The sequence below is a fragment of the Echeneis naucrates genome, chromosome 1 (genome assembly GCF_900963305.1).
Source record: "Echeneis naucrates chromosome 1, fEcheNa1.1, whole genome shotgun sequence".
Lineage (NCBI taxonomy): Eukaryota > Metazoa > Chordata > Actinopteri > Carangiformes > Echeneidae > Echeneis > Echeneis naucrates.
Genome location: NC_042511.1, coordinates 12,853,018 through 12,866,836, shown reverse-complemented (window position 1 = coordinate 12,866,836; position 13,819 = coordinate 12,853,018). Strand labels below are relative to the sequence as shown.

The 13,819-nt window shown below is 39.4% G+C and overlaps 1 protein-coding gene across 2 annotated transcripts in view; it reads left to right on the top strand.

The window, feature by feature from the left end:
* Window positions 1-4,876: 4,876 nt before the first annotated feature.
* LOC115035431 (ATP-binding cassette sub-family A member 1-like) overlaps window positions 4,877-13,819 on the top strand; it is a 29,996-nt gene continuing 21,053 nt past the window's right edge. For both annotated transcript variants that reach the window (XM_029494376.1, XM_029493627.1), the window contains exons 1-5: window positions 4,877-4,942; window positions 5,995-6,088; window positions 7,680-7,821; window positions 7,988-8,106; window positions 12,496-12,617. In XM_029494376.1, the coding sequence (XP_029350236.1) occupies window positions 4,877-4,942; window positions 5,995-6,088; window positions 7,680-7,821; window positions 7,988-8,106; window positions 12,496-12,617 (543 nt within the window). The remainder of the gene's footprint in view (window positions 4,943-5,994; window positions 6,089-7,679; window positions 7,822-7,987; window positions 8,107-12,495; window positions 12,618-13,819) is intronic.

The window sequence follows — 13,819 nt, the reverse complement described above, 5'->3', positions numbered from 1 at the left end:
AAATGTTGTCATATTTTCCAAATCATGTATTTTGCAAACGCCTGGGACAATGTTTCAAGCTCCGGGACACTAAGAGCACTCCCCAGGGCTGCTCAGCTCATCATCCACAAGCACTGCTCACCCCCCGTTTGACCCTGCCCCCCACAGTGACGCACACTTTTGAGCCTTTAACCTTACTTCTGTTTTTTGCATGGCACGATATCGCCCTTGCTATAATGTAGAGGTGTGCCAAAAAATGTATTCATATAATAATTGCGATTCTCATTTACTACAGTTCAGAATCGATTTAAGATGGCCGGGAAGACCTAGCTTGGCATGAGTCACAGTGAGCAAGTTTTGCAAAATGAGGATTAAGCACTTCAGGGACCCATGTTTAACTGCACTATTTGTTTTTTTTTATAAAGAGACACTTTTATTTTTGTTACTTAAGCAATATTTATATTGCTTTTGTGCAACAATTCCATCTAAGCATGGATAAATGTTTCAAACGTAATAAATGTGAAAATGACAATTTAAAGTCTCCATTTGTCATTCTGTCTTGCAAATCATTTTGAAAATCGATTTTGAATTGAATCGTAGCCCCAAAAATCTGAATCGAATCGAATCTTGAGATAGTAAAAGATTCCCACCCCTACTATAATGTCCACAGTTGTGCTTTTTGTGTCTTTTCCATGTCTTTTTTATTATGTTTGCAATCCTTTCTGCCTTTGGAAACGAATAAAAAAATTCCTTCTTGCATAATGACTACAGTAGCAGAGGTGTCATGTCAGTGGTGGAGTCATGCCAAGCTCTTGCTGAATCTCTTCCTGAGACCTTTTTGATCCTGAGTGTGAACGCAGAGGAGGCCGCTGTGTTAACGAAGCCGAAAGCGTCGCTGGCCCTTTAAGAGATGTTTTGACGCCGCACGTGCTTCCCTTATAAGGGAGCAGCAACAAAACGGTGACCGAGAGTTACCTCCGCGGCTCCGCATCGATCCGCCGTATAAAAGCCTGCCGAGGAGAAAAGACTCAGGTCTGTCACACTGAGACAGCTGCCGAGGACTACCGTCAATGCACCACATATGAAGCTATGTTCCTAACGTGGCATTTCAATTCATGAAAACAGTGAGTGGATATACACACCTTTCCGGATTTAAGGCCGGTGAGTTACACGTTTGGTTGTTTTTTTTGTTTGTTTGTTTGTTTTTTTTTTTGGGGGGGGGGTGTGTTGTGTGTAGGGGATTCGTGAGTTTCTTTGTTGGAGCAACAAAGAGACGAGCCTTTGTCCAAAGTTAATTTAGCATAATTATTTGTTAGTTTAGTTGTTTGTGTGCGGATTTAAGCACTTTCTTTGCGACAGGAAAGATATTTTTGCTGTTGAATGCGCTTCATATTATTAGCAGAGTTTTGATGTTTGCTTCCTTTTGCCGTCACGGATTTAAACGGGAAGTGCAGCGTGTCGACTGGATGTTACACTTTCGATGCGAAGCTGCTCTTTCTGTAAAATGACAATAGTTTTTTTCCCCTGCTGTTTTCTTCTTTATCGTGAAACCCAGTTTTCCCTTCGTCTGAGTGGTTACATCTTGGGAAGCTAGTTTACAGTCTACGCATGGTTTCCGGTGAACGGGTAGAAAAATAAAAGCTTCTTTGTTGCAACATTTTTCAAACGTTAAAGCTTTTCGACCAAGGAGAGCAGAAAAAGTTGTGAATATAAAATAAACCGCCCCGCCGCACTTTATTCACTTCAAACTATACATTTCTAGAGGAGACTGGATATTTCTTCACTATCTCCTGAGCGTGGTTTTATGTCCCGTTTTCTGCAGCTTTTATGCTGAAAGCTCATTCGCTTTACCTGCAGCTGCATTGTTTCTGACTCGAACTCTGCAGCTCAGCATCTCGAAGCTGAATGTCCGACAGTAACCTCAGTCACACAGAACAATGAAATACAAGTCAGTCAGTCCGACGACGAGTCAAAGCAATTTTATTCAAACGTTGGCAGCGCAAATGGAGAGATAAATGTGGCTGTGAACTGCAGCTTGCTTTCCATTCCTCTCATTAACCCTTCGTTTTTTTTCTCTTCTTTTCCGAAGATTTGCACAGTAACGTCTTTTATTCTTCTTCTCTTTAGTTTTTCTTATCATTGATATATAACTCTGTAATTGAGCTGCAGCATTGATGAAAAGCACCCATCTGTTCCTGGTCCGAGGAGGGGGGTCCTCGAAAAAAAAAATCTTCGACGTTCTTTCATTGTCCTTATGGGTCGTCGCAAAAAATAATTGCTATTATTTTTGGCCTCTTTTTTTTGCACTTTTGTGACCTGCCAAGCGTGTTTGTTCTGAAGATAATGGTGACAATGGCGTTTAGCAAAAAAATAATAAATAAATCCTGTATGAGTGTGATATAACACGTGAGTCAGGATTGATGGTAAACAAGTAAAAAAAACTGAAAAATGGTGTGAGCGCCACTAGAGGCGCGCTGGCTCTGCACCATTTGGTCTGGTCAACAGTGGGAAGGAACCCCCCACCCCCACCACCTCTCTACGTGTGATGTTTCTCCATCCATGTTTGCCAGAATCATCCTGTTCCTGGAAGTGAGCGGACAATCGGCACAAAAGATGACTCAATACTGGTCTGTAACAAAATCGAAGCGAAAGATGATGATGCAATCACAAAGGAATAAAAGAAAATCGATTTCATTCGCGGCAAAGATGATGTCTTTTACCTCCCAACTACACACAGTATAAATTGAGTATGGGAATGAAAATGGTGCATTCCCCTCGTTTATTGCACATCACAGTGAAAAAAAAAAAAAAAAAAACATCTATCTCAGCATGGCCAAAGAAGATGTTGATTTGAGAGCAAAAATTAGATCATGCTGATGTGGTTTCTGCCTTTCAGCAGATATCTCTGTTGGCAGTGTTGGTTAGGATCATTCAAGAGTTCTATTTTGTTTCCTTAAGTCGCCATTTTCGCTTTTCCATTAATTAATTCAGTGAATTGCGCTGTATTGTGAATATCTGCTTTTGCTTGGATTCCGTGTATGAGTGAATCTCGAGTGGGTATTTTCAATCTCTTCTCAGTTCAGAATCTGCCCTGAGTGCTGACATTTAATAGAGCGAGACATTGAAAAATAGGTTTACCCGTACAGCAGATATTGCACATCGGCCACTGTTTTGTTTGTTGATTACAAAGTTCCTGTTGATTTTTTTATTGCAACATATTAAAGTATCCAGTGTATTTATTTAATACAGCCAAGGGCAGTGGACAGTGGAAAATTTGAGTGTTGTAACTGAGTAACTGGCCATAAAAGCTGAAGTTTTTTTTTTTTTTTTTTTTTTTTTTTGTTGTGTTGTTTTGTTTTGTTTTATATTGATACCTACTGCTCTTTTTGTCCACCCGATATTGCATTTATTACCATAAAGAAAAAAAAAGATTTTATTGTTTGATTATGGAAAGCTCAGTTCCAACTTGGAGAAAAAGCTTTATGGCTGTTCACATTAAATATTGTTCATTAGATTAAAAAAATAATAGACAGGGTATAATGTGAGGTTAATTTAATTAGTTTTTTAGATTACATAAATCTTTTCCTCTTGTGGTAGGCATGATTAATGAGCCTAATGAGAAGTTAAGGGTCTCACTGTTTACTGTCTGACCTGATTTATCACTTATCTTAAAAGGATTACCAAATGACTCCAGTTTTATTGACTTTTTACATAACAAAGTAATCATTTTATGTTCTAAAAGAAAGTCAAGTACAAAATTACAACAAGTATTCTTATTTGGGTTGGTTGGAAGGTCCCATTTGAGCATGTTGCATAAAACAAGCCTGAACATGAGTCCAAGGACTTTTGAGCCTGCAAACAGAATAAACAAATGTAATCGAACATTGTTTCTCACGAATAACATGCCCTTTAATAATGCTGACAAAACTTTGAGTCTAACAGAGAAATAAGTGTAACGCTGTATTTGTTTTTCCGAATACTTAAAGTAAACTCACTACTGCTGTTAAATCAGCAGGCTATTTTCTTTAGAGTGAACAATTGGGTTGTTGTGGGTTTAAAGTGGCATTTTGTTGAAGCATTTACATCAAACGCCTGTTGAACATGATAATGAGGCATGAAAAGGATGACATTTGCGATAATGAAAGGATTGGCGACAACTTTCTCAGTATGAAAACAGCCCAACACCCACTCATCCTCCCAGCTGAACTGCAGCTTGACCTTTGGCCAGATGAGTCTACATCAAGTGGACCTCAATTTGCAGCAGTGAGTAGCTTTCCTCAGTCATCAGTCGACTTCATGTGCTGAGGGCTGCTGCGCCTTAGACTGGTCTGCATTTCCGAGTGAAGAGGTTTTCTACAATAGGTGAATCTGTAGTCATGATTGTTTTCTGTCAGCTGTGATTCTTGGTTGTTTTTTCTGATTCTTGTTAGTGACTGTTTTGAAAAAAACAAACAAAAAAAAAAAAAAACAGCAGCTTGTTGTGCTCCCGTTTGCCTCTTTCCCCTGGTTGTTGTTTGCACTGAATTTTCTTGATGACACGTTTCTTTGGACTTTTTGCTTTTCATGGCCTGTCTTGATAGGATCAAATGGACATATTTGATGGTCTTGGGTACATTTGATGATGTGATGAAATTCTTTTCTGTTTTTATATCATTCGAATTTGTCAGTGTAAATGGGAATTATGTTTTTGTAGACCACAAGGACAAAAATGGGCTAGAAAAGGTTATGTAGCTATTTGGTCAATCCCACTGAAGAAAGTTTTACTTGTTGAATTTTTGAGTATTAGTTTTGCTTGTTGATCATGTACGTATTTGCCATCATTGACCTTCTGCCTTTGTCTTTTTTGGTTTGCAGTAAGTAGGTGGAGTGAGCTCAGCGGGGTTAGGAAGACGGCAACATGGCAGTCTCCACTCAACTGGGTTTACTGCTTTGGAAGAACTTCACCTACCGACGGAGACAGACTGTAAGTATGAGTGTCTCAAATTACTGGGTCACAAGAAGAACTGACTGAATTATTGGACTCTGAATTAAGAACTTTTTTTAAAAAATTTTCTAATCATTTTGTGTTCTTTAGACTTTTTTCTATGTTCAGAAGTTTTTACCTTTCAATTCAATTCATTTTTAAGTCCATTCACAATTCCATAACTTTGAAAACAGAAAATAAATTTTTAATTTATCATGAGTGACTCAGAATCACATTTTCAGTGATTAATTTTTCAATACAAAAACTTTCACCACATTTATGATTTTCCTCATTAATATGGATGGATCCAATGAATTTTCAGCCCACAATAAAAATGAGGTAATTTTCTTGTCGGCCATTTGCACTGAAAAGGGATGCAGTTAACAGAATACTGTGAGTCAGTCAAGATGTGATGATGACACATTTACATGTCAAAGCCATTATCGAGTTACAGTTTTGTGCCCACACACTCAAAATAATGTGAATCAGACTCAGTTCCAAGCTGAAGCACAATAGGTGTTTATGTGTGAGGATGCTGATCTGCATACACTTGAGCCATTTGTATATTAAACAGAAAACTCTCCTTAAAGTGCAAACTGGGCAAACGCTCCAATTATTTCTAACAAAGGGCTACAGTGCAAACTCTAAGACACTGTGTTTCTTCTTTATCCCCACACTGCTTGTCTGCCATGCTGGTTTAAAGCTGAGACACATGCAACTGAAGGGGAGGGGCCATATGGAGCAGATGGACAACACGTAGTCTTCTAAATCCTGCAGACCTCTTTCTCTGTGTCTCCCCTAATTAACCCATATACTTTAACTTAAATCAGACTCATTGTGGGATTACTCTTTATAAGGGACCATCGCTGATAGCCCCCTCCACACACACACATACACAAATACACAGGGGATTATATCATGTTCTTTTCTTAAAGCAGTACTTTACTTGAGTTGAACTGATTGAGTCATCCTTTTCATGTGTTTAATGTCCCACTATTGGAAAAGCTTTGACAATTTACTTGATTAGCATCCCCTTTGTCTTCCGTTGTTAGATCCAGCTGCTGATTGAGATCGTCTGGCCCCTGTTCATCTTCTTCATCCTAATCTCTGTCCGGATACATTATCCACCCTACGAGCAACATGAATGTAAGTAAACCTGGAGAGAGGTAGAGAACAAGGGGGGATTGCATCTAAAAAAATGGTTTTACACACACAAATGCAAACACATTTGATGATAAGTAGTCTGTTCTAATACAGTGTTTTCTCTAGCATTTGCCCTTGGTTCTTGGTAAAACCAGTACATTAGTTAGTAAAGGTTTGTCTGCTACTGTCACAAGGATCTGTTGGATTTGTCAATATTTGTGTTCACTGTGTGAATATAGACCCTCAACTCCTGGAAAAGAATTACACTATTTTTGTCACAACAGCTGGTTTCACAACTTTTAGCAAGTTTCAACTCAATACAGTTACCTCCATTTGAATGCACAAACGAAATCTCTTCAAATGTGTCTTCCCATTTAAAAAGATGCTCAAGAGATACTCCCTCTGTTCCTATTTACTAATTTAAGTGCTTCCAGGTATTCTGCAGTGAACTTTTCATCAACATTTGTTTTTATACACTTGAAATATTATTTTATGAGGTTTACGTGAGTCAGTGTACTCGAGGAGATTTTGATGGGAGCAGAAAACAGGCACCTGCATTTGGTCTGATCAGGTGTAGTTATGTAATCACTGTGATCGATCTGCTTGCCAGCAGCCCAGTTCTTTTGTTCATTCATTCATTTATCTTCTACCGCTCATCCATTTCTGGATTGCGTGGAGCGCTGGAGACAATCCCAGCTCCCATTGGGTGAGGGTGGGGTCACCCTGGACAGGTCTCTAGTCCATCGCAGGGCCAACACACAGAGACAGAAAACCACTCACACTCAGACCTATGAACAATTTAGTCATCATTCAACCTAAACATGATGTCTGGAAGGTGGGAGGAAACCCATGCAATCACGGGGAATATGAAAACTCCACACAGAAAGGCCCCAGGTCCAGGAACCAAACCCAATTTAGAGTTGTGGGGCAACAGTGGTAACCACTATGCTGCCATGCTGCCTCCTGGTTCTTTTAATTGGAACAAAATCACACACACCAAATTGCAGTGTATAACACGTCAGTCCCAGAACCAAGTAAACCCAGTAAACCCAGTGAACTCCAAAGAAGTGTGTCAATTTCCTGAGCTCTTGTCTCTTTGTATCCTTATCTATTTAATAGCTAGTTAACCTCACTGAATTGCTGCAGTAGCAGAAAAATCAGCTGATAAGAACTTACAAAGTTGACATTGTTTCGCTCATTCCAAAGGCATTGATGGCCATGGTTTGTGCACTATTGCCATATTGGTTTATAATTCACAAAAGATTTTGTTGGGTTTTTGTTTTTGTAACAGTTCATTTGGAAATATTCAAAACAGGTTATGTCGGTTCCTTTGCAGCCGCATTGTGTTTTGTTGGCATTAGCACAGAGAAACTATCAAACAACAGTTTCTGCTCTGCAGAACAACCAACATGATCATTTACAGACAACAAAGTAGTTTTTCCCCCTCACAATTACTAGCTTTGCAAGAATGACAGCTATCCAAATATTCTCCACTTAGGTCTCATAATGCACAGTATGTGAATGTTGACTTACCTCTGCCCTTATTTAATTCCAAACAGAAATCTCACCATAATTCTTTTCTTATTTTTTTTAGGCCATTTTCCTAACAAGGCCATGCCCTCAGCAGGTACCCTGCCCTGGGTACAAGGTATCATCTGTAATGCCAACAACCCCTGCTTCCGCAACCCTACCCCTGGCGAGAGCCCCGGGGTGGTGGGAAACTTCAATGACTCAATGTGAGTGACATGAAATTCATACTTAATCATAGTTAAATCATTACACTTTGAAAAGTTTTTTGTGACTTCATAGTAATAACTAATTACAACAAATTTCATGCATAAACAAAACGGAGAAGATGTCAATGTCTGTCTCTGTGCCTTTTTCTATCTCTGACATGATCAGAATCTCTCGACTGGTCAACGATGCAAAGAAGATCCTGCTCTACACTCAGAGTGATAAGAGCTATGATGGCTACAAGGGACTTCTGAGGGCCCTCAGGAAGCTGCAGAAGAACACTCCTCGTAAGGACACTCATTTGATTGCCCTCTTTTCTTTTCTTTTTTTCTTTTTTATAAATTTTATTAAGTTGGTCAATGAAAAGCTGATTGATCAGTTAATCCCCATCACCTACCCCCTATTAAGATTGATCATCCATTCACCCCTTTCCTATTTCCTATTCCTATTAAATTAGAACCCCCCCACACACACGAGTGCATGTGCTTATGTCCTCACACTAAGACCTGTGCTGTTGAAGCTGAATTAGCTCTAAATTGCTACAGTTAACAAGCTTATAAGATATGTATTTAATGTTTCAAATATATGCCACAACCTGCAATAAGGGAACTAAAAGTGAACAGTAACTTATATATAAAAGGACTCAGGTTGCCTCCGTGGTGTTGCAGCTTTGTACCTTCAAGTAAATGATGTAAACTGTAAGTCTTCAGGCGGTTGTTGAGTAAGGTTGTGTAACATGTCCACTTCTTATCTCTGCTCACCATTCATGGTGGGCCCATCTCCCAGAAGCTCCAGTGACGCATTAATGGTTGTTGTTGAAGATAGGGGGGGGGAACTGAAAATTGTGCACCACCCTGGCAGTTACGATACAATCACAGCACAGATCTGTAGTAAAATGGCACATTATCCTGACTGGAATATTGCTGCTTCCTGTCTACGAGGACAGACAGCAGACATTGCCTTCCGCTGACGGAGTGCAAGCTCATCAACAAACTCCGTTATCAACTTTACTGACACATTCAAATGTTATCTCATTTATTAGTGCTAAGGATACAGTTTCATCATGACCTCTGCTGTTCTGAAGTGGAGAAAGATCATCTTTCTAAAATGACATCTTGTTTATGCGTTTGCTTTGCTGACCCAGTCAAAGCAACCTGAAAATAGGAAGAGGGGCTGCACTGAAGGCTGGATCTACTTTAATTTACTTGAGGAGAGGTCACACAAACATATTCCCTATGCTTTGGAAAAATCAGAAACCGTTAAGAATTTTGAATTTGATTCTTTTGTTTAGGGAAGTCATGCTGGGAGGAATATCTAATCTAACATAATACCCTAGACAGCCAGGACAAAAAGAAAAAGGAAAACATATTAGTGTGTGAAATGGAGGATAACAAGACAAGAAAGGGTGTTACAGAGTGCAGGAACAGCAAGGGGTTGTGATATAACTACTGACCTTAGTTAATTGCCAGAGTGAATTGACTGAGTTGTCTTTTGTTTATTTCATTAATGTCCTACTGATGTGACAATCAGTCTCTTTAGTGGCTTTAAATAGTAAAGTATTTGCTTGCTTTCACATGAGACCCTAATGTAAGACTACATTGAGCAGAACTTAATATCAGATATTATGCAATAAAACTGAACTATCAATGTTTTCATTGTTTTGAGTACAATCTGCTCTGTTCACCCAGAGGGACAGTTTGTTTTGCAGTGATTCATGCATGTAATGGCATGGCCTCAAAAAAAAAAGAAATACAAAAAAGGCACGACTCAAAGGAACCTTTTCTTCTGCTGTCTCTGTGGGTCCTGTTGTTTATAGTATACATTACATGCCGGTAACAACTGGTAGAGCTTCTCTTTAATGTGTCATTGTATTTTAATTTTGAATTACTTTTAATATTCTTGATTATTTATTATTTCAATTAAGCTTCTGGAGCTCTATGTACTCTATCACAGTTATTTCTAAATGCATAGCGGCCTGACATCAGTCAATCTCATACCACTCAATCCTACCCTGTACTTCTACGTAAGCCACGTGAGGGAATGCACTAATGCAGGAGAAAGCAAACACTATAGGAACCGCAGCAGCCATCTAAAAGCCCCTCACGTGGATGTTAATAATTCAGCAAATCAGATTTACACTGACTGGGGAGGGGAGCTGGAAAGGTCACAACGGTGTATGAGCTATTTCTCAACAGTATAACTAGAATATCTCTTTTTGTGAGCAAGTTAAATGCATTTTTCTTGTATGAGACAAAAGATAAAAATCACCAGACATTTTAAGAACAGTCATGCAAAATTTTGGTGGGGAAAAAGGTTATCTTACTAACAAATTGATGAGACAAGCCATAGGTTCTTTTCTTGTCTTCCCAACTGTCTTTTCAGAGGGAAGCTGAGAGTGAAATTGCACAACAAGAAAGAACATTTTATATTTTTAGCATTTTACCACCTCCATAATTTATCTGGCTGGCTGCCTTAAAAGTATCCATTTGATTCAGAGGCTTGACACATCTGAGTCAGATCTTTTGAAATGGAGACTGTTGAATTTAGCCGAGTTGCCTTTTTTCTTGAATGGACATGATCAAGTTTTTACAGACACACAGAAACACACACAGATCCTTGTATTTCTATCTTCATAGGGAACTCAAGGACTAACTCCTTTCTTTGTTCAACATGTCCACTGTAACCCTGACCCCAACCTCATATCTGTAACCTAAAAACAGCATCACTTCTTAGACATTCAGATTTAGAGGATCTGAAGCATAAAGTTCTCACAGTCACTTCACTGCTAGTGAGACATAAAATCTAGCAAATTAATTTTCTTCCTCACTACATCAAGTCAATTACAAAACCATTTTGTGAATTTGTTTCTCTGATGTCAAAATACAGCATTTATGCAGTTATGCAGCAGTGATTTTTTTATTTATTTTTTTGTTAATCTGACTGAAAAGCCATTCAGGATTGGTATTTTGTGCTTGTTCAACACATACATTTGGGATTGTACACTGTGCGACAACAGAAATTACAACCTGTCTGGATGACTTTGGCCAGTGATGACACTGCGGTTGTTAAGGTGTGTGATGTCAGTACTATTTAATTTAAAACAGGACTGGCACCACCAGAAGCAAGTACAGACTTGGAGCATGTTAAATTAGGACTCACCTTAGTCTACAGCTGGCTCCAATAGTGGAAACACACACACAAACAAACAATGATAAGACTTGTCAGTTCTTATGCTGTCTTGCTTCAAGAAAAATGTCTTTTCGTGATAAGTCAGGGGAAAACCACTTAAACAGTGCACCTACGGACAAACACAAACAGATAAGACATGGAAATTAAATGCGCGCACACACACACACACACACACACACACACACACACACACACACACAGTTTTAATGCAGTAGTCTAGAACACCTAAGAGTTCTAGACTATCCATTTTAACCAGGTTGCACCATCTAATCTGGTGCATCCTCAAGGGCTTTTGGATGCAGTGACTCTTTGGAGCTTTGACTTCCTACTGGGACACTAATTAGACCTTATTATTACTCCTCGGTTGTTCACCCCTGAGAGTTGAGGTCACATACATGTGTATCACACATCCCCTCCATAGAGACAGTTAGACAGAACGACAACTCATATGTGCTTTCCCAACAGACGAGAAACACACTGTTCTCTTTTCACTTCCTCCCAAATGATATTTGGTTCAGCAGTGTTTCCTGTTAGTGTTTGTGTATGTGCGTGTAGGTGCATATGGTTGTCATTTTATAGTTATAACAAAGAGAAAGTAGAAAAAGATTTTAAACAGATTAAGGGAAGGGAAGGTTAATGGAGCCAAGAAGGAGGGAGATTCGGGAGATGTTTTAAAACAACTAATCAAAATTCAACCCAGCTTTTATCTAAATAAGAACAGATTGAAGGACAACAGATCTGAACAAAATAGAAAATAGGTGAAAGGCAGAGAGCAGAAATTTAGGGAGGGAGAGAGGCAGGAAGAAGAAGGTGATGGCAGATAGCATCTGGGCTGAAGTGGAATGCCCTATAGTAACCCCCTGACTGACTTCACAGGGTGGAAAAGAAGAAAGCAGTGTGTGTGTGTGTGTGTGTGTTCGTTTGTTTGCGTGCAACCACACAGCTGACTGGGGCCAAGTTTCAGGAACAGTTTGACTTCTCAAGAATGCAGTAGAAGTACAAAAAGTTCTCAGATCACAGTGAGAAGGCCATCTCTATCTCCGTAAATTTAAAATTACCATCCGATTTGGATTCAATCATTCAATCCAGTGAAGCATTTTGTATGTTCTCCAATTGTGTCCATTTGTTATTGATTTTAACATTGTGGATAAATCATGCATTCCTTCCTTGGGGTTTCCATGGGTCATAAATAGTTCCTGGAACATCAGCAGCTGTAATCCAGAGAGGAAAGTTTGGGAATTTGTTAAATACTAGTATCCTGCAATATGCCAATATGCTTTGCTTTTTCATTGCATCTGAAAGTGCTTGGAAGCGTTAAAATGTGAAAACAGGGAAAAGGAATTAAATTTTACCATCTAGCCCTCTTGGAACTGTGCTGAATGTCCTGGTATAAATATCAATCACCAAATAAAGACACCTTATCTTTATTTGTCTCTTTCTTTAGGGTCTGGATGACTTAATGCATTAATTTCCTTATTTATTTACAGATTTCAAGTTGAAGGACTTTTTGCGAGATGACGAGACTCTTTCCCATTTCCTGCACCACAATGCTTCACTTCCACATCACGCACTGAAGCAGATACTGGAGGCTGACGTCAATCTGGAGAAGGTAACCGATCACATTTGTTCTTCTAAATGTGCCTCTTAATAGTCACTGTGCATTAATTTATTCCAGTATTAATAAGAAACCCTCATCTCTTATCATTGCCCCTCTTGGTTTATTTGATATTTTGAAAATTTCTAATGATAAAGCCACATGGATTAAGCAGTATCAGATGTTCATCGAGTCTCAGGACCAGAGCATTATACTCTGACAGTCTCTTTATTGTGTGCTTTTCATTCGAAATAATCATACTCAACTGGCCGCAGTGTTTGCGTATAATTCCAGTGACCCTGGCTTGACAGTGTCTGTTGGGCTGTAGGACTCTGCTGTGGCACAGTTAAGCCCTTAATACCCATCATAAAAATCATTGTGTTGCAGTATCTGTGGGTGTAGAATCGGACATCCACCCCCGCCCCCCCCAATCTTTTCTTTCCTCCCTTTTTTTTTCAAATTCTTTTCATGATGCACTTCCTGTCCTGTGCCATTCAAATCAGGTTTATTTCGCGAACCCCATATCGCGTACATTTACTAATCAGGCTACACAGCCACACCCCCAACAACAACAGCTCCCAACCCAGCTCATCACATCACCACCACTCTGTTGTTGGTGGGCTTGAGTCACATGACAAGACTGCTCCTCCTCCTCCTCCCCCCTTTCCCCTATTTCTCCTCACGTGGAGCGACGAAGGCTGAAAGACAAATTCACTTTAGACGTATGTCTGTGGAACATAACTTTTTCTGCCAAGCATGTATTGATCAAAGAGAATATAGTCAGCCTTTGGGGCATAGAGTATCCATTAGTATGGATTGGTCAATAAAAGGGAAAAGAATGGTTTTATGGAATGAAAAATATTTCAGTTTGACAATCATTTTGATGCACGACAACAATCACAGACATAGACAGTAATGCAAATTTGTTGAAGCAAAGCTATATTTTGAATTTCCTACATTGCCCGATGAGTATGACTCTCATTCCTGACTGCTCTAAGCCCTTAAGTGCTTCCAGTGAAAAGAACGGAGAGTGATCAAGGACATTTAGAGGACATCAGTCGGCTCCTCTCTCTGTCTCATACACAAGCCTAAGCACATGATTACATATTTATATGAACATCTTGACTTTGTCAGAGGAACCAGAGCCTCTGTCCAGCGGTGTCTATCCCAGAGAAAAGGACGTCAATTACCCAGACTATGGAGGTTCAGCTGAATAA